This window comes from Monomorium pharaonis, chromosome 5, assembly GCF_013373865.1.
Source record: "Monomorium pharaonis isolate MP-MQ-018 chromosome 5, ASM1337386v2, whole genome shotgun sequence".
Lineage (NCBI taxonomy): Eukaryota > Metazoa > Arthropoda > Insecta > Hymenoptera > Formicidae > Monomorium > Monomorium pharaonis.
This window is the reverse complement of record NC_050471.1, coordinates 10,464,833-10,490,366: the sequence shown is the minus strand read 5'-3', so window position 1 is coordinate 10,490,366 and position 25,534 is coordinate 10,464,833. Positions and strand designations below refer to the sequence as shown.

At 45.3% G+C, this 25,534-nt stretch overlaps 3 protein-coding genes across 9 annotated transcripts in view; 1 reads left to right on the top strand and 2 right to left on the bottom strand.

Annotated features, from left to right (window-relative positions):
• Positions 1-21,627, bottom strand: part of LOC105833508 (mitoguardin) — a 28,919-nt gene extending 7,292 nt beyond the window's left edge. For 2 of the 3 annotated variants that reach the window (XM_012675295.3, XM_012675296.3), the window contains exons 1-3: positions 21,428-21,627; positions 21,092-21,242; positions 20,803-20,946 (exon numbers count right to left, since the gene is read on the bottom strand). In XM_012675295.3, the coding sequence (XP_012530749.1) occupies positions 20,803-20,946; positions 21,092-21,242; positions 21,428-21,526 (394 nt within the window). In that variant the 5' untranslated portion in view covers positions 21,527-21,627. The remainder of the gene's footprint in view (positions 1-20,802; positions 20,947-21,091; positions 21,243-21,427) is intronic. The other variant, XM_012675297.3, reaches the window with a different exon arrangement.
• Positions 82-20,485, top strand: LOC105833509 (protein unzipped). The gene is made up of 5 exons (XM_012675299.3): positions 82-377; positions 15,028-15,235; positions 15,631-16,004; positions 16,358-16,695; positions 17,767-20,485. The coding sequence occupies exons 2-5, from the start codon at positions 15,028-15,030 to the stop codon at positions 18,338-18,340; spliced, it is 1,494 nt and encodes a 497-aa protein (XP_012530753.1). The 5' UTR covers positions 82-377; the 3' UTR covers positions 18,341-20,485.
• Positions 21,628-21,812: 185 nt separating the features above from the next.
• LOC105833507 (SWI/SNF-related matrix-associated actin-dependent regulator of chromatin subfamily A-like protein 1) lies at positions 21,813-25,448 on the bottom strand. Of its 5 annotated transcripts, none has more exons than XM_012675290.3 (13): positions 25,316-25,448; positions 25,029-25,217; positions 24,572-24,952; positions 24,379-24,497; positions 24,197-24,312; positions 23,983-24,117; positions 23,732-23,909; positions 23,307-23,470; positions 23,065-23,229; positions 22,793-22,951; positions 22,608-22,715; positions 22,380-22,554; positions 21,918-22,292 (listed from the first exon to the last, which is right to left on the bottom strand). In XM_012675290.3, exons 2-13 carry the CDS (start codon positions 25,030-25,032, stop codon positions 21,918-21,920), a joined length of 2,079 nt encoding a protein of 692 aa, XP_012530744.1. In that variant the 5' UTR covers positions 25,033-25,217; positions 25,316-25,448. The 5 variants fall into 5 exon arrangements, with proteins under 5 accessions (XP_036143301.1, XP_036143302.1, XP_012530744.1 ...); XM_012675291.3 differs by having other exon boundaries at positions 25,029-25,196; positions 25,264-25,421; XM_012675292.3 differs by having other exon boundaries at positions 25,029-25,196; positions 25,316-25,421.
• Positions 25,449-25,534: the final 86 nt, after the last annotated feature.

Sequence of the window (25,534 nt, the reverse complement as noted above, 5' to 3'; positions counted from 1 at the left end):
AGGGAAGGGGAGGAGAGTGGAGAGGAGCGCTCGGCGTTTCGCGCGCTGGCGTCAGTTACTCGGCTACGTTCAGGGCACACGTCACTCGTTCGCTCGCCGCCGATCGCGCAGCGCGCCCGCAGAGCGAATATTCCCGCACGTACGCGCGTAGTACGGCCGTTGACACGCGGAAGATACACTCGCCGAGGAACGAGGGTAACAGAGAGAGGATTCCGTGCCTCGTACGATGATCGTCGTCGCGAGACCCGTGAGGAAGTAAAGCGAGAGAAAGAGATCCTGCGGGTTCGCAGTGCCCCAGCGATTTCACACACACCCGCGCGTTATTTGGGATTAAAGTAGCGTATTGAACGAAGAGTGCAGACCGAAGATCGACCGCGGTGAGTATGGAGGATTTTTCTGGAAGAGAATTTCCAGAAATTTCCAATCCCCCGTTTCCCCGCCTCGTCGAGAAAAACCACCGTCGACGAAACGTTGCCGGCTCGTCTAGGTAACAGAAAGTTCTGACCTGGCCAACGTCTGTTCGACACATGTAACTTTGTGCAACGCAGTTTCATCACAATGAGCGCCATTTAAAGATTCGTCCAAGTCCGGGGTTGTGTAGGTTTTTTTTTTGCGGAAGAAAAGATTTGTGCCTTCGACAACGTCCTTTCCGGCCGGACCTTCCTAAAATCGTCTTTGCTTATTTTTCCCGCTGTGAGTAACGCGGGCGTCTCTTGTTTTGAAAGAATCGCCTTGACGAAGGATTGTCGCGAAGAAACGTTTACGAATCCTTTCTTGGCCGTTCCTGTTCTATTTTCGTCGCATTCGTCGAGGGGATTCCGAAAGATCGATATCTGATAGATTCGCTGGCGGACGTTACGCGCCAACGGCCCACTTCGGGTTGGTGCACTCCCTCGGGTGACGCGAGAAAGAGAGAGAGAGAGAAAGAGAGAAAAAATTTCTTCCCCAGCATTCCGTAACGACGGAACATTCCTCGGACCCTCGCGGACAGAACGACCGCGTTCGGAGTAGATCAGTAGAATCGATTACGACCGCGCGGCTAACCCTAGAAGAAGAAAATAGGTAGGATCGTATTGTCTTCCCCCTCCCGCGCGAGGGGAGGAAACGCATCCATCGTGAGAGAGATCGAGAGAATGGGGAGGAGGGATCGCGAATACAATACGACCAGCCGCGGGCAACACCTGGGCGTATCTTGTTTATTGCGCAACAATTCACAACAAACGAAAATCGCGCGCGCGTGCGCGCGAGAGAGAAAAATTAAAAGGAAAGAGAAATCGCCGTTGGCGTTCGATGAAGAATTTTTAATTTATCGAGATCCTGTCCTCCCCCTTCCCTTCCATTCGCCGTGGATGTTCGTCTGAGGTTGCATCGAGGATTCGCGATACGCACAGAATGGATATACTCTCCTCCAGTCACGGGGATTTAGGCTCTCGCCTCTCTATGGGGGTCAAGTTCAGGGGTCGATAGCTCGTGGCCGGTGGTGGTTCCTGGCGGTGTTACCCTCGAATAAAAGTGAACGCCGCCGCACGGCACGACACGGCACGGTATAAAGTGCAGCAGCGACGGCGGCGGCGGTGGCGGCTGATAGCCGGCCGCTATACAACGCCGATAGCCGGCAGATCGATGGAGGTGCCTGGTGAACTTGGAAATTCCCCTAGCACACGCGCACTTCCTCGTCGCTCTCTTTCCCTCCCTCTCTCGCTCTTTTTCTCTCTCCTCTGTCTTTCTCCCCGTCTCTTCCTTGTCCTTCTCCCCCCCCCCTCCTTTCTCGTTCACACCGTACATTACGGTGCACGAGGATAACGCACGCTCGAGTAAACGCGCGCGCACGGCCGATTAAGAAACGGGTTATCTTCCGACTCGCGGGCGGGATGATTCACGCGGGATCGTCTCAGGGACATTGGAAAAGGGACGGCGTTCCGTTCCTCGAGAGATTCGCGATCGGGTCTTCGACGAGAACCAAGGATTTCGTCCTGTCGCCAGTTTTTTTTTTTTTTTTTTTTTTTTTTTTTACTCTCCCTCAGTAAGGGTCGATTGTTCCAACTTCTTGGTAAACTTGCCTATCAGGTAAATATGCGTCTACCTTTATTTATATAAGAAACAAAATGAAGATAGACGTATATTTACCTAATACCTAATAGATAAATTTATCAAGAGGTTGGAACAACCAACCCTAAGCACGATTCTCAGTTCACGATCCTGACATCACTGGATCTTCGAGCCTTTCGAGGATCCCGAGAATAGGAGACGTGTTTCTTATTGGAAATAATGGATTGGAGATTGTATTCCCCGCGATTAATCTTATCAATTTTTCTCCGGCGCCTCCACCGCGCGACACGCGACTTTATCAATCGACTCCAATCTCCTTCGGGAACGATAGCCAAGGATAACCGGTCTCCCACCCTCACCTCCTCCTCCTCCTCTATTTCCTCCCACTCCTGCCTTTTTTCCGACAAGGCTCTCGGTATCGCATGAAAAAGGACGCGTCCCGTTGCGTGACCAGAGGTCGTGATACACAGGCCGCGGGATTAATATACACCGTGAAGTTTCCGCGATAACAATTGGCGGTTGCGAAATTCCTAATATTATTGCATTAAAGTCAATTTATATCGTACAATAGTGTGACGCACGCGGTATTCTAGTTCTAACGTGCACACGTGTATATGTATATGTATAACGTACGGATGCGCTCTCAAGGCGAGCTCGGCATTAGTGATATGTCACGTCCTGATATTTTCCTGGACGGACAAAGAAAAAAAAGGAAGAAGAAACGGGTGCCGTTGATCCGTTCGCCTTCACGAGGGAAGGGCAAGAACGCCCCGCCGCCGCCGCCGCTGGATTTTATTTTCCGTGCGACCGTGGAATAAAATCCAATCTACGATTAATCTCTCCTGGATCCCTTTCGCGGTACGTAAACTCGTCGTGTGTAATTTCGTTTCTCCGGCGGCTCGTGATTGACGTGTCGTACGGGAATTGCGATTTTTAACTACAAGGCTGTGCAGCAGTACGTGCGGTTACGTCACGTTGCGCTACCGAGCGTTTTTCCGCTGATAATATAATATCAGACACTTCGGTCCCTGTTACTCGGGCGATTTTCCTTTCCTTTCCCATGCCAATTAATAAACGCCGTCCGGTACACTCGCTCGAGTTTTATTTACACGTTTCATCTAAAGAATTATCCAAAGCGAATTCTCTTTTTTTTTTCTCCTTTTAGTATACCGCAGGTGCGACCACAGGTGTGATTAGTGCACTCGCTCGGGTTTTATTTTTCGTGTCGCGTTTCCGCTTAAAGGAATCGCGGTCTAAAGCGAATTCTCCTCTTTCTAAGCGCACCGCAATTACGACCGCAGGTATGATAACGCTAAAACGACTCGTTAGGATGACGGGGCGTGTTGCATACGGTGCAATTACGCGAGTGTGCTTTCAGTGTAATTAATCGTATAGGTAACCGTGAGCCAAGGGTGTAACCTGATTTTCAGGACGAACGTGTATAAAGCTATACGTTCGCTACGTTCGAAATGCGATTTGCGATGTAGCGAGTGACCCCGATTGCTGCCCGTTTGATTTTCGCTCTGCGAATCTTCAGTCCGGAAACCCCTCGCGTCGTAACAGCGTTGGGCGCGCGTTACACGTTGTATTATATTAAATACCCGGGCACTTCGTTAAATTGCGCGCGTAAATGAATATTGATAATGCACCCGCGTTCCACATCGAGAGAGAGGGGGAGGGGGGGCACGGCGGGAGGAGGGAGGAATATTAAATTTCCCACAATCATAATACAATAATTACCTCCGCGACCGCATTCGTGGTCAGGATGTTGCGCAATCTACGTACGCGAGGGTGGCAAGTTTTTTCTCACGGAAGTGGATCCTCGGTGACTCGCCGCTTCCTCGAGCTTTCCTTCGAGCTTCCTCGCGATTCTCGGCGTCATTGACTTGTCGTTATTATGACTATTATTGATGTTTCTTGCGGTCTCGAATCTCCAATGTAATTGACACGGTCAAGTTGCGGTTGTTACGGTCGATGGGCGTCGGTTTTTCTCTTGTCGTTGAGATTCCTCGCGTCATTCAGATTTCTCTCTCTCTCTCTCTCTTCTTTCGTCGTTCGCGCCGAAAATACATCGCGGAAGAGAACTTTTTTAAGGGCCCGCACGCAGGTGCCGTGCGCGCGCGAAAACTTTCTCGCCCAACGACGCGTCGATGGACGCAAATTGCCGCCGTAACGACGTACGCGATCACGTTGGATATTAGGTAATGGTAGTAGTGTTGGTGATACCCGCCCCCGTCGACTCGGAGGATGATGCCTCACTCGGTGCCCCTGATGAGGCTAATAAAAGTGACATCGTTACACGCCCCGACCGCGGCGCAACGAGCCTTTAACCTACACCGACGGCACCGTTCGTTCTGATTTTCATAATCTGGCTCACATCATCGCACGCTGCTGCTACTTCTGCCGCCTCTGCTGCCTTCTTTTCTCTCGTCTCATCAGATTGCGCCTCGCCCTCCTCCTCCTCCTCCTCCTCCATCACCATCAAGTCGACCAAGTACGAAGGACACTGGAATCTTTTCTTCTTATTCCATTCAGAGCGCCGCCGGGCAATCTAGATGCCCCCATCTAGGAGGATATTAATACTCCCAGCATCCTTGGTACACGCGGACTCCGCGGGCGGCTCGTGTATTCTCTCTCGTTTAGCGGCGCATTCAATGCCAAACACAGCAGCCAGTGCGTGTGCGGCGCTGTGTTTATTAACACGTATCCGATATAAAAATAAAATGTCACGCCGAACGTCGTCGCGTCACGACGCAACGAGAGTCAATCGATCGCGCTTGGTTCAATCCGTTTATTATTTTTAGGATTCCTCGCTCCCCCTCTTCGCCTTTGACTCGTTACTTTGTAACGATTAAATCTATTGCGGTTGTTGGTTCACTCGTCGTCTCCTCGTAACTAAATGACATATATCTCTTTTTACCACCGTGTTTACGCGTAGAATTTATGGTCTTTCTGGCGCGACGCCGTTTTCGCGCCGGCATTACATATCGTATCGGGGACTTTTATCAGGGACGTCGTTTTTCTTCTCTTAGCTCCTCGTAAAGGATGTGTACGCCGGAACAAATAAACACCATCAATTCATTCGTAATAAAGGCCTACGTGATCGTGAAGCCCCGGAGGATGAAATCGTGAGCCACCACCTCCCCATCTCCCTCGCCCGCCCAGGACTTGTGGACTTGGTCGTAAAGTAGACCGAACGGAGGTCACACCGCGCTACGAGAGCCACGTCATCGCGCGAAGAAACTCCTCGGGGGCATCGGTATATGTTCCGCTAAAGAAACTCGGCGGTGATTCAGAAACGCAGGCGATCGTCCTTTTTTTTTAACTTCCTTCTCGCCCCCTCCTCCTCGCCCATCCTTCTTTTACTTACTCTTTATTCTGCGCCCCGATAACGATCGCGGAAAACGGTAATAATGGATTCTTTTCAGTCGCGGGATCGCCGCGCTTCTCTCAGTCCGGGAGACTACGAGCCGAGTAAACACAACGTGGGATACAACGGTTAAATCAGTCCCTCCTATTCGCGATGATTCCCTCGCGTGAGCGCGCCGATACGATGTGTCTAATTGAATTCTCTCGCCAAAGAGAAACTCCACTCGCGAGGCTCGTATCGAGGAATGCATTCCGGCTAAGAATCGGTCGATCGACGGTTTCTATCGACGGAATGTGCTGTTTATTTGTCCGATGAAAACGCAGAGCCAGCTGTGTTTAGTCAAACGCGCCTACCTTGGCTACCTCATTTTCCCCCGGACGTGTACGTGTGTATACATATAGGTCTTATCTATCTCCCTGCGAATAGATATAAGAAGAAGAGCAGCGGCAGCAGCCGGGCAACAAAGAGAGAGAAGGATGTTCACGTGGACAATGGTGTAATGAGCGTAATATAGCGATGATCGTAGAGAGAGAGAGGTACGAAGAATCGCAGTTAAGTTTCCGATGTCGCCGAGGGCAATCGAGCGACGGAAATGGCTTTAACAATGGGCTATGTAGCGACAGTGTCTCTCTTCGGGGGTCGCATATAGATGTCCTTGACAGTGACAGATTGCGCGCGGAATGAGGAGGAGGGGGAGGGAGGAAGTTATTTTCCGCCCTCGCGTCGCCTTGTGCCGATTTCGCGTAGGTGGGTGGGTGAGTAAACGGCGTCTTTACGGTGCGTCGTCACGACGCACCTGACGTATTCATCGATACCGGCCTGTTAATTAGCCTCTCAAGCCTTTGCTCCCTCGCGACCCGCGCTGCGCCGACAGGGAGGAGGAGGAGAATCGGAGAAGCGGAAGAGACAAGATGCGCTGTGTCTCGCCCGTTTATGCTTCTCCCGAGAGATCCAGTCGACTCCGACTGTAGATTCTCCGGGCCATTGCTCCACAATACTATTAGAGAGGAAAAAAAATACACAGGAGAGAGATGATGCCGCCGCGTTCTCGAGGTCAATGGCGAAACGTTATCGATTTACCGTTCGCGGCCTTCAAGCGTGGAAACTGGCGAGCGAAAATTCATCGAGCGTTTTAATTTGCAGGGATCGAGAGAAAGGGGCGAGCAAGGGGGAAACGTGCGTGGCTAATTATAATACACCGAGATCCGATCTCGGAGAGAGAGAAGGCTCCACGGTCAATTAAGTCGCCAGCGAGATTTTTTTTTTTTTTTTTTTTAATTAGTCGCGGCGGCGTACGTTAGAAAGCCACGGTTCCGTAAACACGTACGGGCGGCCGGGAGTTCTCGCGGTCGATTTTACTTCGTCGGCGCGATTTGAAGTGCACGGTCAACACGAATCCGGCCGGCGAGAGAAGGTAAATACCCGCAGGGCGCGGTGACGTAAGACGATAAGAGCCGACGTTACGTCTCCTATTTTTTTTTTCCTTGGCGGTAACAGGAACCAGAGGGCTTGTATTTCGCTTGGCCACTCGAAGTATATTCCCGTTGCTTCCGTCACGAGAGAAAATGCGCAAGCGAGACTCTCGTTCTCTCGCAGAGAGTTCCCTCCAATTGTAATTTTCCCCTCGCCGTTTCAAGTGTATCAGTGAAAAGTATTTCCTTACGTAAAGGAAAACAAAACTGATATTGATGAGAAGGACTTATTCCTCGACAACCGAACAACGTGTTTCCCCGTGTTCAACATCTCAGACGAGATGGTCCGCGACGAAGGGGGCAGCCAGGCGCCGCCGTCGCATCTACGTGTCAAAACCAAGGCGCGTCCCGTTTAATATCCGTTCTCCTCTTCTGCGGCGAAAGTAGATCCTCGCGAGGGTCCATTGCCGTCCAGAAGCCGCGTCGTGACGCAACGCTGACGCAACATCCCGAAGAGGGATTTCCTCCCGCGGCGCGCATTACCTTCCTCGCTCTCTTCCTCTCTCCTCGCACGTTTCATTATGCCACACTTAAGTCAGTCACCCAGCGAGAGAGAAGAACGAGCTTTTGTTCCATTGTGTGTGCGCGCCGTGAGAGCGAGACTCGCGAGAGAGAGAGAGAGAGAGAGAGAGAGAGAGGGAGAGAAAGGAGAGCGCGTGTACCGGGGGAGGAGGTGACAATGCGTTTTGCTTTGCGACGCCTCGGCTTCGTGAAGAATTTGTTTCTTTGTTGTCGTTGTCGCCCTGTGGCGGACGGGACGCGGGTATAGGATTTCTTTTCTCCTCCATCTCTTCCTGGTCTCCCGCACGTGCCTCGAGAAAGAGGCGGCGGCGACGAAGAAGCGGCGAGTCCTCGGCCGACTGCATCAAGTTTCTCCGCTGCAGCGCGAGAGCGGGGGCGGCGAGGGGGGGACGAGGGTGTTATCATGGTAACGCTGTCCGCTGATAGCGTGTAGCGTGGCGAAAATCGATATTCCCCTCATTCCGTATTCCGTGAGTGGCAAGGGCATGCCCTATCTCTTCCTCTCCCGCCTCTCCTCTCTCCACCCCGGTTACGCGAACGTGCCCCGCAGTTGGGCCGCACGTGATCGGCGATCCTGCGGTTGGAGGTGTTTGAGAACGAGTAGTCGTATACGATCATCCCGCGGTCCATTTACATTTCTATATCAATCGAATCTCACGGCTGATTCCTTCTTCGAGAAAACGAGGCCTCCGTCCACCCTGTGACAAAGATCTATCTGTTTCATTCGATCTGGGTTCTTTTTTTCTGTCAGGGGAAAAAATCTCCTTTTCGGTCGTCTTGCGAAATACGGCGAAATGAAAATGAAAATGAAAATCTCCCTCGCAACGTGGAGAGGCTCTTTGGCGCCGGTGCCACGAGTGCGTCAAAGGTACACGCACGGTGTTGCGACCTTTCGAGGGGAAGTGGCTGCGTGACCGTTGAGCCTATTTTAGAATGTGCGCGGGATACTTTCTCTTAAATTGCGCCGGGCGGCGATATTAGCGTGCCGCTGTAATTCATTGTGAAAGTCAATTATCTAATTTCGTCGGGGATAAATCTCGTGCGCACCGTTTCTCCGACGAATATTAAAGCGCGCGCGCGCCGCCAGGCGCCGGCGAATTGATTTCAACGTTTGACCGACGTTCACCGACCGGCGGCTCGGCGAAAAAAAAAGAACCTGTAACAAATTTAAAACGTCCGGACCATTTCGTATCGTTGTTATGCCGGATTGTTACCTCTATTCCTGGATTCGAATGATCGATGTCGGAAATCGGGGTCGCCGCTTCCCTCCTCCTCCTCCCCTCTACCGTCGACGGTCAACCGCATTACGTGTAACTGATCGATCCCGAGCTACGTGGAATTCATTCCGGAAAAATCGTCTGCCATGCTCAGCAAGCACGACAAATGTCGACTCTCCTTGGAGTTTGATTACGTCAATTCGCAAGACTAAAATTAACATAAGAAAATCCTCGATCTCGTTCATTACATCGTAAAAAAAAATTAATTTCAAATCTACAATCATGGTCTCATTTAAGCAAGAATATATTTTTAATGAATTTGTTAATCTTGTGCAGATATAACTTACATAAAGAATTTTTTATTTTTTTATACGTTTTATCAAGGAAAATGTTCTCGTTAATTAATAAAAAAATGTTCATATTGAATTGAAAGGGAGGGAATATCTTTAACAACCACGTACTAATTTATCGTGTCCTTCAGCTAGCTGACAATTACAATATTGAAATAAAAACAATCTTTGAAAAGGATTTGATATATTCTTGCTTGCACGTACGCGAGACAACGATTACTGAATTAATATTAATTTTTTTCTGTGTATTTTTTTTTCTGGTCGCGTGCCTCTCTCTTCGGACCGTTCGTGATCGTAATCGGAGTCGTCCGACCCTTCGCGGGCAACAATTGGAAAAGTAAACGTGGTGAACGTGCGTGCACACAACGCACTCACACGCCGACGTTATCCCGGACGGTCGCGTCGCGAAATGGGGGATCAAAGTCGAGGTCCGAGTTTCGGACGCTCCGTCGCGTCACTCTCTCGCTATAAAGTGCATGCGACCAGCGGCATATTGGTCCCAATTAAGAGTACACAAACGTTTGTCAGGGTCGCACTCTGAAAGTCGCCTCCGTGCAGTTAAGGCCAGTGGGTCATCGGCGCAAATCAAACGGCGCAAAATGGGCATAATGAACCGGAGGGTTTTTCTGCGCGCACGAAGGACATTCCACTTTATAACGGCTGTTTCTTCCTTCCTTCGTGAGCCTCTCGCTTCGCTCTTGCCGATACGTGGGCTTGTCGCCGCGATAAAACCGTATGTACCGATGCGGTCGATAATCTCCCTGTTCGCGCAGAGGAGCCGATATTGCGCGCTGAATATCAATTTCGATGACCGCAATCGGCTTCGCCCTCCTCCGTATAATCACGGTAGCGGCATGAGAATCACGGCTGCAACGATCACGGGGGGAACGTGAGATTGATCCTCTCTCAATTCGCAAACGAGCCACCGCCCCGACCGCTCTCTTCGCTCCCTGTACTTCGCCAACGCCGCGCGCCGTTCGTTCCGTTGTCGATTCGAGTTGCGGAAGCCGTCGATGTACATACGTCTTGTAATTTTATCTCGATTTAATCGGCGTTACGAAAAACAAGGGGAACACCTGTCGAAGAGAGAGGGGAGGCAAGGGAATCCGAATACGGGATCGTTTTATCTCCGTGTAACTGTTTACTGTGTGAAACGTGAATTATAAATATGGAACGTTTCGACCAAGATTAATCTTCTCTACGATACTCCGAGTCTTCTGATTTGTATCGTTCATGCGAACTGCAAGGTTGCCAGCGTGAAGTACGATCCACCGCGTATTACGTTCCGGGCGCGCGCGCGCCCACGCGATGATTTTTATCACCAGGAAAAAAAAAAGCGCGCGCGTGTGTCTGTGCGTAACATAAATAATATCCCGCGAGTGTTGCCCGTATGCTTCGCGAGTGGAAACGCGAGATCGAGTATCGTCGACGAATATTGCGTACCGCCGCGAGTTTTGACCTTCAATCCGATCGCGTTGCGACACGGGAGAGACTTAGCGGCGGGGACCTGAGAAAATAGATCGGTTAAAAAAGTTCGATGTGTGTTCGCGAAACCACGCCCGTCGCGAGCAATTTTGCAGTTGCGTAACTTTCGTCGAAAGACGATTATGGAATTCCGATATAATTCCGCGCGTGTTGCGGAAAAGTCGCGGTTGACGGCAGCGATATTAAAAACTTGATAAAGGTTTAATTTTGTCCGCCGATGAAACAGTTAACGTTAATACGGGAGATATTTGAACTGGTATCTATTTAGTTCGTTGAATTTTATTTATTTCGTTCACGCGTTTTGACATTTACCTTTTTGCCACGGTTGAATTTTCTGATTCGTTTTGGCGACCGGTCGATATTTCGAGCTGTACTTTTTACCGGTGCTGAAAGAAAACTTCAACGGTTGCTTTATTGCGAGGCCGTTATTATGTTTCCGCTGTGGCGTAAATGATTAACGATCTTTTTTTTTCGACGCGTTTGCATTTGCGACCTCGAGTTCCGCGTCTTACATTACACTTCTTGGACAACAAATTTTTCAAGTTTGCCGATTGCCTGCGAAATAAAGGAGCTCTTATAGAAAACTCGAAAACTTCTCTGTGTAGTCAGTTAACGCGAGATTTGAAAATTCGTGATAATAATACAGCAAAATATTGACGTCGGCTTTATGTATAGAATGATCTTTACTCGTGCGCGAGATGCTTAATAACGATAAATATAAAGTTACACATGTGCAATGCATATCTATTCTCTCGGGGAATCGCGTTACATATGCTGGCGCGAGCGAAATCGCGCGCGTTCAACTTTTCGTTCTTGTGACTTTTTAACAGCGAGCTGGATTCGCGCGCTAAAAGTCGCCTTTCGACCGCAGCAGCTTTCCGACGAACCATGCTAATTCACAGCAAGACTATTAAGAATGTCTTGCTGCGAAAACGCGCGCGCGCGCGAGAGAGAGAGAGAGAGAGAGAATGGGGAGAGAGAGGAAAAAGGAGAGAATTTCGAGTTCGGACACGTGTTTACGATTCCACGGCGCCGGCCTTAAACCGGTTGGAAGTTACACCGCGTTAATTTACTGACAAGCTGACAAGCCACCGATCACGAGAAGTGGCCTTAGCCGCTAGACCGATGACTTTAAAATGGCAATAAATCCTCCCCGCACGGAACTCGAACGTTCCACGTATGTGTCAACCGAATCAATGTCGCGCGGCGGCGGCAAGTCGTAACTCTCGTACCTCGTCGTAAAGGACGAGACTTCGCGGCGTCGGAGACGAGAGGCCGCGCCGAGAATCGCGGTGGGAAAAGGACACGAGGCCGGCCGCGGACGGTGGTTTTAACGCGAAGCATGGAAACTCCGCTCGCGGCTAACGGGACTCCTCGTACATACGCACGCCGCGTGTGCGATAAGCGCAAAACGAGATCAACACCTGGACTGTCGTGGTGGATTTAGCTGACGGTAAAACCGGTGCCCGGTCGTTTCTCTGGCGAGAACTTGACGAGAAACGCCGCGGAAAGGGAAAATTAATCCTTTTTATTCCGCCGGCTGTCAGTTTCACGTCTTCATCGAGAATCTCTCCGTGATTATCACCGAAAGCGATAATTGCGCGTGTGTTTTGCGACGTTTTTTCCCCCCCTCCCCTTCCCCCGATCAATTGCCTCGTCGTAACTCGCTCAACCGGTGTCCTCGGAATTCCGTGATGCCGTCCCCTTTTAGAGAACCGTGGACGGATCGGAACGCGCGAATCTTTTGTGCGCGGAAATTCCATTCGGGTCACGGATCGTGTTTCGGCACGAATTGATTTCCTATGCCGAACGTTTGCGTGAATACTTTTTTCCCCCCCCTTCACTCCGTTCTTCGCGAATACGTGATGGCGTTCTCCCCGAGTCGTCGTCGCCTAGTGTCGCGAGGCAAAGGAAGAAAAGAAATACAAAAACTGGACCCCGGACAATTGCGCGGGGTCGCACCGAAACGGAGGTTATCAGCTGCGGTATATCTTTCTGACAATTGGAGCGAGCGATGCCATCGCCGACAATAACGCGCCGACAATGACGGCTTCCGCGGAAACCGTGAACAACCGTGAAGCGGAAACGTTTTGTCAGCGGCGGACCCTCCCCCTCGATTGGCGGCCGGCCGCTGCGCAAAATCGCATATTCGCGAGAGAAGGATACCCGTGAAACGTGTATAATCGTCTCGCTCTCTGCTCGATTCGAGGCGTAGAGAATTTAATTGGCGGATGAGCGACGCGAGCGAAAGAAGCGTCGTGAGTTAACTCGTCCCGAGATTAGCGGCCGAATAAATTATTCGACCGTTTAAGTAATTCCAGCCGCGCAATTTTCCCGCGGAGGACGACGAAGTGATAAGATTGGTTGCTCCAGGCGGCGGAAGCTATATACTTCCTACATCGTTAACGTTTTCCTCTTTCCGACTGTGCCACTTGACACCGGTTGTTAGAATCAAAGCGCCCGCGTTTCAATTACCACTCCTACGTTGTTGGTTCTAGCTCTCTCTCTCTCTCTCCGACGTTAAATCCTCTATCCATTACGGTATCATGCGCATTACTATTGGTATCGCGGACAGCGTTGCGGTAGGTCACGCACATTCCCACCGCGAAATTCCGACGATATTAACATCGCGCGTTACTTCATATGTTACGCATGGTACATGTAAGGTCTATCAATCGCCCTGTCCCACGTTCGCTATTGATTAAAGACGTACCGGCGGCTTCGCTTTCTCCAAATTTAGAAGAATTCAATCGGTTAGAAGAAACCGGTTTTAATTCCCACAGTGAGATATCGCAAGGAGGAAGGATTGTCGCTCGTCGGGAAAAACGAAGCTCCTCTTGCCCTCTCGTCTCTCGAATTTAGTCTCCTTTGCGCGCTACTATTAATAAATTACTTAATGGCCTCGTATCTTTTTCAACCGCGAGTCTCTCTCTCCCTCTCTCTCTCTCTCCCTTCTTCCAACGGCGCCGGAAGCCGGCCGGTGTGAAACGAGCGTATTATCGTGTAAACGGATATGCCACGGAACCGTTACGGTTACTTGAAGCCGATATGCCTGGTGCACGGGAGAAGCGCTCCTAAGCCACAGCCGGTTTCGAGCGGCAGCTCCCTCCGGAACCGTCGTCGGTGGCCGCCGACGTAAAAGTTGTGCGCGATTCGAAGAGAGAGAGAGAGAGAGAGAGAGAGAGAGAGAGAGAGAGACTTGCGCTTGGAATTACCACGCGCGGCCGTTATATCGATTACGGGCTGAATGAGCAATTATGCAACTTGTCATTGCCCTTGTAAACACACACGTGCGCCAGCCGATGGAGCTCATTCGCCGCTGCCCGCCTGTCTACCTGCCTTCGACTTCCGTCGCGCTCGAATCTCGAATGAAAGTGTCGCGGAGAATCGATCGCTCAATCGGCACTCCGCGACCTTTTCCATCATTGCTTGTCAATCCTAACGGAGACGTTTATCGTGACGTTGATTTTAATAGGGATTTATCGACACTTTCCGTACGTTATCGGTTCTCGAAGGAAGGTTTAAAGATTACAGACACTCCTTCTTTCTCTCTTTCTTTCTTTTTCTCGTGAGTGTTAAAACTCGCGGAATTTCCTTTTCGCACGTTGCCGGACCAACCGAAGCGAAAAGCACCGAGCAAAGGCGCACAAGAGCAAAACCGAGTCGAGGTCCAGTTATATCTGAAGAGAGAGAGAGAGAGAGAAAGAGAGAGGAGAGGGGGGATCCCGCGTTGAAGACACGCTCGGCATAGTAAGCGGAAACGTAATCACAAAGCCCCAGAGGGGCGGCCGGCCGGTCAGCTCGTCTGCGAGAGAGCAAAGTTAGCGCGCAGGAGCGCATAGATAGCGCGAAGCTATGCGTATACGCTTCGTGCCCGTTGTCATTTTTTTCCCTTCCTTCAGCTAGCGATCGTGACGCGATTAGATAGGAGGGAAGCGTGCTGCCCTCCCCTCGTTGCGTGTTAATCGCCGGAAAATCGCGCGCATTTTTTGCATAGCTCGGCCGCGCCGTCGACCTCCGTCGGCAGAAGAACGGGGAAGCTAGAAAGGGGAGTGAAAGACCGCGCCGCTGAACCCTTCACATAGCAGCAAATTTTTAGAATGGTCCGAAATGTTACCTAGATAATGCGAATCGCTTATATTAGAATAACGATCACCGGCACTTGTGAACCGACAAATTTGCCAGTCGCGAAGCAACGTCTTTAGTCGGAATATGAATGTCAGAAATTAAATTGACGAAATTAATTTAACATCTTTGATGCTAACAAGTGTCTACTCAAGATCCTTCTCTCCTCTGCATCCCAGAAAAAAGGCTAAAAAAATTATTGCAAAAAATAACGCATCAGCCAAGATCGAAACCTGGATTTCTCTCAACATTCCGTGTGGATGTCTGATTGCGCCGAGAATGAGAATAAAATTTTTCATATTGGTTTGTTCCTGGTAACAGACCAGTTTCTCGAACCAAGGCCTCGCGGGGGAAAATCTTTGTTTATTATCATAAGTTTTTCGTTCTGAAAAACGGTAACGACTGGAAAGTTCACTCGCTTGTATCTCGGTTTGCAGATGTTTCGGCAGAACAACTACCTCGCTTTGGGAGTACTCCTGCTGTCGGCCGCCGCCACCGCGGACAACAGTGTACACATACTGTCCAAGTACGGTCATCAGCCGCTCACCTCGACCACTCTCAAGTGGTTGCCGGTAGCGCATTACAACCCGAGCGAATCGAAGGACATTGTCATCGGTGGTGTCGAGAACTTACCGGATAACGAAGGTGCGACAATGATACTCCTAGATCGTTATAACAATGCGCGCAAAGTGTCGCCGAGTCTAGATCGAACGAATGTGTGAACAAACAGCGAAACGAGTATAGCTTGCTCCGATGAGTGTCGTCGTAATGACGGTCGCATTCATGAAGCAAACCGTTCATTCGCCAGTGTTTGTTTGTCTGCCTTGGTCTGGCTGAATCCGGCTTACCATTAATTGTGCAACTCTACGTTACGTCAGAGCTCGTCGTGCTTGTTATTCTTCATTCAGAAATCGAGACTCGCTCGGGAATACGCTAACTCTAGATACGAATTGTCAGCGATCATATCCTCGCGCGAGACGAAAATGTTAGATTCTAAAAATTAGACTGTTCGATGATTGATGACTAATGATTTATTGCAGACGAGAACTATGCGAATCAAGCGGAGAAACTGGAGACGAGGACGCCGGCGCTCTACGTGTGCCGCGCGATGCATAGTGGCGTATGGGTAGCCGGTACCCAAAAGGAAAAGGAAAGGGTCTGCACGGTGACGATACACGGTGTTGTGCAACAGTATACGAAATACGAGCTACTGGAGAACGTCGACAGCGCGGCGCGAATCTCGTGGATCCACTGGGACAGGTTTACACAGCCCCATTTAGGCGCGGTGTACGTCGACAGTATGCTGGTGGCCCGGCACGAGGTTCCGAAGGACAAGAGGAATCCCCGGTACACTCACTACATCGGCACCCTCAGCTCGGTCGAGAGCTTCGGTACCATCGTCTATGTGAACGAGGTGAGTGACCAAATGAGAAACACGAGTTTTCCGAATGAGGAACAGACGAAAGCGTGGGTGTGTCGAAATCGTTTCTTTCATTCTGACTTGGCGAAAGTTCAAACGTAGATATTGTCAGAGATCAACAAGACTTCAACAAGTTGAGCTTTAGAAGCGCGAATAAACTTGGAGGTTTCTTGTTCAGAGCGTATCTCGCATTAATTTTGACTCGTCAATCCTGAGAATTTTTTTCAGCTTGACAAATTATCAAGTTTGTGGCAGATGTGCGTTAACGACAACGTAGTTTATTCACCGAGATAATTTAGTTGCCAACGGCGAACGGCGTGTGTGAGACCCGGCCTTTTCTTTCGCAGGACGGCAATGAGGAATCCGCAAAGTCCGGCGAGCTGCTGGTAGAGACCGAGCCGATTCGTTACGAGCTGAGCGCCGTTAAACTCAACTGGCCTAAGAGGCGTGATATTAAACCTCGCGTACCTCGTGTACTCAGCGAAGTGACGATCATCAACACCGGAGCGAGATCGGCGAACCTGGCGGAGGCCTGCACGTATACGTACAAGTACTCGGTCTACTGGGGTCGTAGGCACGCCATCCTAAATGGCCTGAGCACCACGATCACGCTGGTCAACGGCACGTCATTGCCGAACATAACGTGGGGTACTCGCCACGAGGAAAATCGCACGGAAGCTTATGAGTGAGTATCATTTCAAACTGTCACTCCGAGCAACAAAGTTGAGCGGTAGGTATGTAAATTAAGTGCTTTTCCTTACGAGTATCCCGAGATAAAATGTCCCATTTATATTCTAAAAGATTGCAAAAGAGATGCGTTGAACGATGCGAGATGCGTTAAGGTGGCAAGTTGACATTTAAATTTTATTTTTGATAGAGTGTTACAGAATTGCCAATTTAGATAAGTTCCTATTCCTATTCCATCTCCTCTCTCCTAGCGTGTACAATAATTACGTGAACATTGTGATGATGAAGCGCAGAGCTTCAATCATCGCTTTTGCGGCGATTTAATGAATTAAAGGAAGGTAATAGGATTTACGGTGCGAATCGGTGGAGTGTTCGGTGAGTCATAAGTCGGACAAGCGTACGGTTTATTGCGATTCAGCCCGTAATCTCATCTCGTATCTCTGTAATTAGATATAATTAGAGCTCAGGTTTATTCCGCGACATAACCGTATCTCCTTTTCTCTCTCATTCATTCTCTCTCCCTCTCTCTCTTTTTCTCTCTGGTTATTCCCTTGGGGTACTTCATCGCTTCCTGTGCATCATTGAAGCTCGCGCGCGGCGGAGATGAGTCTGTAGAGTGCACTTTGCGCGACGACTTTGTGCCACCCTACCCGCTCGATGTGCCCCAGAATACTCCGTCGCGCTTCGGCTTAAGTGATGCTTCAACGCAACACAATTACGATCATGCATCGGACCCGCGTTGCCAGTAGTCTAAGTTAACATATTCAGTTCACAAAGTCCTTTCGTAATTCTAGGCGTGCCCTTGCACGTAATTATAAATACGTTATAAATCTTTCTCTTGTATAACGAAGCTAAATTTGAAGCCAATTAAATTTTTTGATGGGACATAGTGCACCTCGTTATTTCATTGCAATATTGTTAAGGGATATATATATATATATATATATATATATATATATATATATATATATACACATATACACACATGTACGATTTACATTATAGAGTCTAATTTCTAGATTGAGCCGATGAGCTTGATGTGTATCCTCCTCTCGTGTGTTTGTGACAGCGTGCTGATCTATCTGGAGCCTGGTACAGGCATGAACGTGACTCTAAGGGCAAACTACACGGACATGGAAGTACCGTACACCGCAACGTTGATCTCGCATTACGAGGACGGTGCGACGACAACACGCGTTATTAGCGGCATTCGGCAAGAGGAAACGTTGTTCGACATTACACCAGAATTCGGGCCCGTCTACTTTCTGAGCAATTTCAGTTTGGTACCGACCACTACCCCGCCGCCCACCACAACCACCGAGTTACCAACCACGACGACGATGATGACCACGACAACGATGGCGGCGACAACAACGAAGCGGGCGCCGCAAAGGGCGAGTGCAAGTCGAGGGTCGCACCAGCATCAAACCGATGACACATCAGACACGGACGAAAACTCAATCTTACCGCCGAAGAAGCCGGACATATCGACGGGCATGCAGAGCGACGATGGCGGTCCATTGTCGCTCAAGAATAAGGAAGCGATGTACGACGCTGGTGCCACGTCCGTCTCTCTTCAGTCGAGCTTGCTGACGCTCGTCATTCCGCCACTATTGTTGCTGATCCTTCACAAAATTACGTGAAGACCCGATCGCGCGTTTGACGTCGCCGCCGCCGTCTCTAAACGTTAATTCCTAATTCCCACAATAGTAATATAAAATAACACAATCCAGTAGATGACACAATACCGAAGACAGAAAAGGATTAAAAAAGACAAAAAAAGATTATATAGAAAAAAGAACAAAAAATATATCTATATATACGCGCGGAAAGAAAATTGCTGTAATTTCGTACGTAGCGATTATCGTGCGAATGACCTCTTTATTTGAACGTACATACACGCATCGCTGAACAGCGGTGCTGAATTATGCTTGCCTTTAAAAAGAAACTTGATATTTAATATATATCTATATTACTACACGATACACATACACAACACACACACACACGTGCGTCTTAGGATAGCAGAAGAGAACAAGAGAAAAGTATCCTCACGATTGAACAATGGAGCTAGTCTCATGATGAGTTAAGTACAAGAGCGAGATCGCAGCGACTGGTGGCGTAGGTAGATTACCCTGGCCGCGAAACGTTCACTCGTTATATTGTTGAAGAGCCGACCGCGTAACATTCCGTCTTTTTCTAATCCCGCTGTGACTCGACTTTCCAGCTATAACGTATGTCTCTTATGCCTTCGCAAAGCGTAACTTTAGAAGACTAATCGCTTCAAAGGATAGCATATTCTTTTTTTAGAAAGTTGAAGAAAAAGAGGGCTATAAATGCCGGAAATAATGTTTTGGACGAGTAGTAGCGTATACGTCGAATCGGGAGACGAATAGAAGTTAAGCAATGGAAAAAAGACAGCAAGATATGCGAGAGTTAATTCAGCTACGATATATTTTTGAGATTGCCGTATAATTTTAGAAGATTATAAAATTTATAAGGCTAGCAAATAAGAAAGAAAACCATATAAAGTATAAGAGTGGATGGGTACATTTTTTTCTGCAATAAATTTAATTCAATTAAGTTCCAAATTATTACAGCGAAACAATAAACGTCAAAGGCAATCGTTAATGTATAATTACATGTAATTACATATTGTTAAATGATAATGATGATTCGCACAGAAAATTTGCGAAGTATTTGCTAATGTGGTAATGTTTTTATTTTGTTTTAATTTTGATAAATTCGTATGTACCCATCTCTCGCCGGTATGTAAAGTGATAGGACTTGCAGGTTCTTTAGAGTACTGTTGAAGATTGTAATAGAGGAAACATTGGTATATATAATATAAATATCTGAATAATCTATTAATAAAGAGAAGAGGATAGAATATTTTGGTACGCGTGCGAAGTATAGAATTATTGAGTTTCACGTTTCGTGAAGATTTTATTTTATTTTTTTGTTCACTTCGAAAGACTAAAGCGACGAGGACGGTCATTTTTCATACGAGGTTGCGTTGTCGGCGTTTTTACCGAAGAAGTATCCATATATATGTATATAATATGTATTTCTATATGATCTTGATAGTTGTAATATTGTGTAGTAAGCTTATTTATATACATGATTTATATAGATATTTTCTCTATCGATAATAGTGTCACACACAAGTACAATTCTTCTATTTTACTATTAACAGATAATGAATATCGTAGGATTAGCGCAAAACTGTTTATTTCTTACTAAAGCGGACGTGTCTAACGATGTTTATCAACGTAAGCCTAATCACGACTGTTGTGATATTCAATGAGAACCTTACATAAACGTGAAAACAAAAAAAAAGAGAATTATGTTGAGCAATTCATCGTTTGCGAGAGAAAGCAATAAATTCGTTGAGAGAGATTTGCGAGGAAGCGAGAGAAAAGGCGACGATAGGAAACGAGCGCAAATAAAATTTATGATATTTTCTTCGATATTCTGAGTAAACTAATAAAACAAAATGCGAAATTTGAGTAACGAGTGGCGGCGCGATTTTAGCGTAAACCTCGACGGAGAAGAACGTTGTATATTCATATGACCCCAGATTATAGATCGATGATTAACTTCTTGACAGTTTACCCTACACGCCGATAGACGTAAATAAACCCTAAAGAAATTAGATTATTGACCTCGGCGAAGCCAAGAACCGTTCTAAAAATATCTATATTCTCAACACAGATGTATTATTTGTGAATAATGCTATTCTGTATTGTACATTATCATGTAAATATAAACGCTATGTACATATAAAATGTTTCTAGCAACACTCCCTCTCTCGGAATCAAATTAACGGATTCTTATTATGTGAATATAAGAGACTATATTCATTTTTATTTAAGATCGAGATTATTTTATAAAATGTATCAATAAAAGAAAACGCCAAGAGTAATATGACTGACAAAAATTTGATATTGATAAGTATATTTATTCTAAATTTAGGATCAAAGAATTTATGAAAATACGTTATACAAGTCAAATATAGCTTCTTGATGAATTTGACGTCAGAATTATACATTAACTTTTATATACAAAATAAACAGATTCAAATTGTTAGTATCATTAAACTTACCAAGGACACCATACTGTTGTGGAGTAAGTTTTTCATCGTTATCAGGACCACCTGGTACAGAGGAGATGAGTGACACTCGATCACTAATGTGGCTTCTAGTACTGGCTTCACTTCTTCTTGCCCAAGATGCTTGCGACAACACATCTAAACATTAAAAGTAATAGAAAATATGTATTGTTTTGCTTTGATATATATATTAATATAAATTGAAATATATTGTAATTTTATAGCACATTAACTTTTTGTAATTTATGTTAATGTGACACATAGCATATAACAACAGTATTACCAAAATTGGCATTCTTGACATTTCCTAATCTTGTCTTGTAATCTCTGTATTGCCTCTTGGGAGGTGCAATGGGGTGTCTCCGGCGTCTCTTCAAAAATTGTGCTAATCCTCCCAGTAATATTGAACCACTGGTGAAGCAGATAATAAAAATCTAAAAGAAACATACTAATTAATAGATCTAGACTCATATGCAACAAATATAAATTGCAACAATAAAATTCTCGCATGATTATTGCACGGCCTTGGGACTTTTTTGCATTATTATGTAATAATGATCAAGTGCAAACAGTAAAAGTATTTACTCTAACCTTGAAGAGCCGCTGATTTCGCTCTTACCTTTTGTGTGCGAGATAAGTGTATCGCTGGTAATGAGAACATGTAACGTTGATACAACGTGCCGAAGAATTGTCGAACGTTGAAAAGAGACATTGTCATTTACTCTGTTATAAACAATATTAACCAAAATTCACGCGCGTGCTGCCGAGCCGTCGGTCGCGTGTGGAAGCTGCATGCCATCTATAGAACGTCGCCACGATTTCGTGATCGAGCCGGTTATAAAACACTTTTTCGATAAAACAGATTTTAGTCTCATTTTTTTTTAAGTATTTTGAAAATTATTTAAAACTTATTTTGAAAATATTCATTTATTATCAAATTTAATTCTTAAAAAAAGACAGTTCTTTCTTGGTACAGCTTTTCAGGGATAATGAAAAAAATAAAATCTGATGTAACATAGAATTTTTTAATCTTTTTTCGTACAAAAAATACTTCTTAACTTAGCAAGAAAGGAAAAAAGTTATTGCAAAAGTGAGAAAACATCGTACAATCATATAATGTTGTCCCAATCACAAGAATCAAAGCATTCCTCGTCCGTGTCTAGCAACTCTTTGATATCGTTTGAAGTAGACGTTCCTGGAGTTGCACATTCCTCATCATGCTGCGATTGAGATCCTTTCTCAGAGGATGAAGAAATGTTCAGAAAAGAAGCCAAGTTTCTTTGCTTGTTATCGTCCTTCTTTATGATGTCGATGTCATCTATTGAAAAATCTTGATTGAGACCGCCTTCTTTCAGGATTCTTATCTTCTTTTTGATCAATGACCATATGTGATCATCTGCAGTGTTCTGTGCCACCAAGTACTGGATTGTCACGGTGTCGTTTTGCCCGATTCTGTGCACTCTGTCTTCTGCCTGAAGCAAAATCTGAAAACAGTTTCATGCATTAACACCGTGAGACTAATTAAATATGTAATAATCTTAAGATTAGTTTTTATGGTAAATATCAATTACACCGGGATTCCAGAATAATTCGGTGAAGACTACAAGATTCGCGGCCGTTAACGTAACGCCCGCGTTCACAGCGGTAATTGACAGAATCGCTGCCAAACAATCGTCCCGTTCCTGAAATTGGTCGACCTGGAATTTTCTTTGCTCTGGGGTAGTTCTACCGTCAATTCTTACGTACCTGTAAATCACAATTGCAATACATGACACTAGGCGATAATTATAGCAACTTACCGTATATTCATATCTTCAGCAAGATTGCAAATACTATCCAAAACAACTTGATGATGAGCATACAAAAGGCATTTTTTCTTGCTTTCAAATAAATTCGAAACGTAATTGCTGTAATGCCAACGTTAAATTAATTGAAACCGAAATGATTAATGTATAGATTAAGAAACATAACTATATTTATGTACCAGACTGCCTTCAGTCTTGCGTAGCTTGACTCTGTGTAATATTGCAATAGAGCATTATGCCTCTCGGAAGCCGCCATAGTTTTCTCCATTTTTTTCGACATCTCATTCATTTGTTTGGTGCCAGCCTTAATTAAGGCTGAATCTAAAATAATTAACTGCCTAAAACATAAAATAACTAAAATGTTGAATGTTAATAAAATGTTGAAAGTTAAATAAATGTTAAAAGTTCTATTAAAATTTTTAACACCTAAAAAAATATTTTTTTTTAAGACCTTATCTTAGATGGCATCTGATGTAAAACGTCAGCTTTTAGTCTTCGTATCATGCAATAGGTCTTCAGCAATATCTGTAACTCTTGCATATTTGAGGAACCTGTAAACTCTCCACTATACACAGACCTCTCCCCTCCACAATATCGTTCACCATAATCTTCATAACTGCCAACAAAATATTTTTAAAATATATGTTTATATAGATGAAGCATATATTTATTACCTCATACCTTTTTTATTACCTCATAAAATGTGGCATAATAAGAGAAATTTGGGAATACAATTCGCTTGGTCTCGAAAGAGCCGGAGTACCAGTGAGCAGTACAACATGGCGCGCATAAGAACATATTTGTTGAACAGCTTGAAATCTCGCGGTCGATCTGCTCTTCAAAGAGTGAGACTCGTCCTACAATTTCACAAAATGTAATGGCAACGTTGATCTTATTCAAAATCACACACACACACACACACACACACACACACACACACACACACACACACACACACACACACACACACACACACAAAACCACCAACACACACACACACACACACACACACACACACACACACACACACACACACACACACACAAAACCACCAACACACACACACACACACACACACACACACACACACACACACACGTACGTACGTACGTACGTACCAAAATAACAAATCCATAAATATGTTTTGCAAAAATATCCTTAGCTCGCACTAACAAATCATACGATATTATGGTAATTTTATCATCGTCAATGCGGTCTTTTGTATTTGCAAAATGATGAATGTAATGTGTAGGTACGGTTGGTAAAAATTCATAAATTGCTGAAGACCACTGATACCTAAATAAAATACTTTCAGTATTGTACTTGAAGCACTTATGAAGACTTCTATTAAATCAATCATGGAACTTACTTGACTGATGAAGGCGCTACAATTAGAAGCGGCCAACTTTCCTTAAAATAGTGCGCTATACCTAATGCTTGTATAGTTTTCCCTAAACCCATATCATCTGCAATCATGCAACGGCCATTCTTCAATATACCATAGCTAAAATATATAAATTTAAAGAAAAATATTAAAATACATATATGTAAAACACATATAGTTGCACATAAAAAATACTTGCCAAACACCTTCTTGTTGAAATGGCATTAAAGTAGTTACTAACTGTTCATCAATCTTTGATAAATCTTGTTCTTGATATATTGTTTTATTGTTTGACTTTAAATTTTTTTTAAATACCTAAAAAGTAAGTGTTTTACAATTTGATTATATTTAGATTTACTTTTATTTTGTATTATCAATTACCTGAAGAACAGCTTCTGGTATCTTTGTTACGAATATTCTCAAGTCCTTAGTCTGTGCCAATTTTTGTAATAAGCTGTTATAATCGTTAATGTGGAAATTCCATATTTTAGATTTTGGATCTAACAAATTAAATGTTAATAAATATTATAAATATTTGCACACGTTATTATTAAATCAATCAACTGATAATTACCATATATTCTACTTGGAACTGTTTTAAATGTTTCAATAATTGCAGGTACAAATGGCACTTCTAATGCAAATCTATCCTCGCTGATCATGTAACATTTTCCTGATACTGACAATATTTTACTGAAAAAATTTTTGGATACTATAGGATTAAAACGATAGTTTGATTTGTTTGGTCGGACAACATTACTGCTGTCACTTAATATTGTCTGTTGATGAGTCTGTGTATTTGTAGGAGCATTTTGAATCTTCAATTGAGCTTGTTGATGAGCTGGAGTAGCTGGACTATTAGCAGATACATTTTGGGCTTTCAATTGAGCTTGTTGTCTTCTCTGCAGTGCTTGTAAACGCTTTTTTTCAATTTCTTCTGGAGAACATTGTTTATCTATAAAAAATTTGTTTAATCGTTAACTTTGAAGTCTCTTCAAAGATAAATTATTTGCCTTTAGAAAAACTTTTACCCATTTTGTATTCTTTCTTTGGTATGTCGTGTCAATTATAAAAAAATAAATATGCTCTCTATTATTTAAATATAACAGCTCTACTTATTTAAATCCTGTTCATATATTCATCTCAAATATAAATATAATCATGCTCATTCGACACGGTTTTGCTTAAAACGAACGAATCTGGCAAAAATAACCATCGCTCTGTAACATCGTGTTTTCATTGAATATAAATTATGTTCAAACTTACTGTTACGTAATAATAAAAAATATAATATTTTTATTAATTAACTCAAACTAACAAAAGACAAGCAAGAAATTTCTCGATGCCACATTGGAAACGTTTGTCAAACTTTCTATCCTTTTTGCGATAAACAAAATATACGCAAAAACATATAGTTCCTCTTTTCTAACCTGCGTAACTAGTTTCTTCCCTAGCACCTGTGCGCAGTGGCGCAGTGTTCGTATGGGCCTCGGAAAACGGAATCGGAAAGGCGGATCACCAATCACGGGATCTTTCT

Bases quoted from the DNA above. Each gene is read 5' to 3' on its own strand.
- LOC105833509 (XM_012675299.3), top strand. From the start codon at position 15,028: ATGTTTCGGCAGAACAACTACCTCGCTTTGGGAGTACTCCTGCTGTCG. The intron at 16,005-16,357 runs GTGAGTGACCAA...TTTCTTTCGCAG, and splicing joins CCATCGTCTATGTGAACGAG to GACGGCAATGAGGAATCCGC. The intron at 16,696-17,766 runs GTGAGTATCATT...TGTTTGTGACAG, and splicing joins AATCGCACGGAAGCTTATGA to CGTGCTGATCTATCTGGAGC.
- LOC105833507 (XM_012675290.3), bottom strand. The intron at 24,498-24,571 runs GTAATTATCAGT...TTAATTTGTTAG, and splicing joins AGTTCCAAGTAGAATATATG to ATCCAAAATCTAAAATATGG. The intron at 22,952-23,064 runs GTCTTAAAAAAA...TTTATGTTTTAG, and splicing joins CAGATGCCATCTAAGATAAG to GCAGTTAATTATTTTAGATT.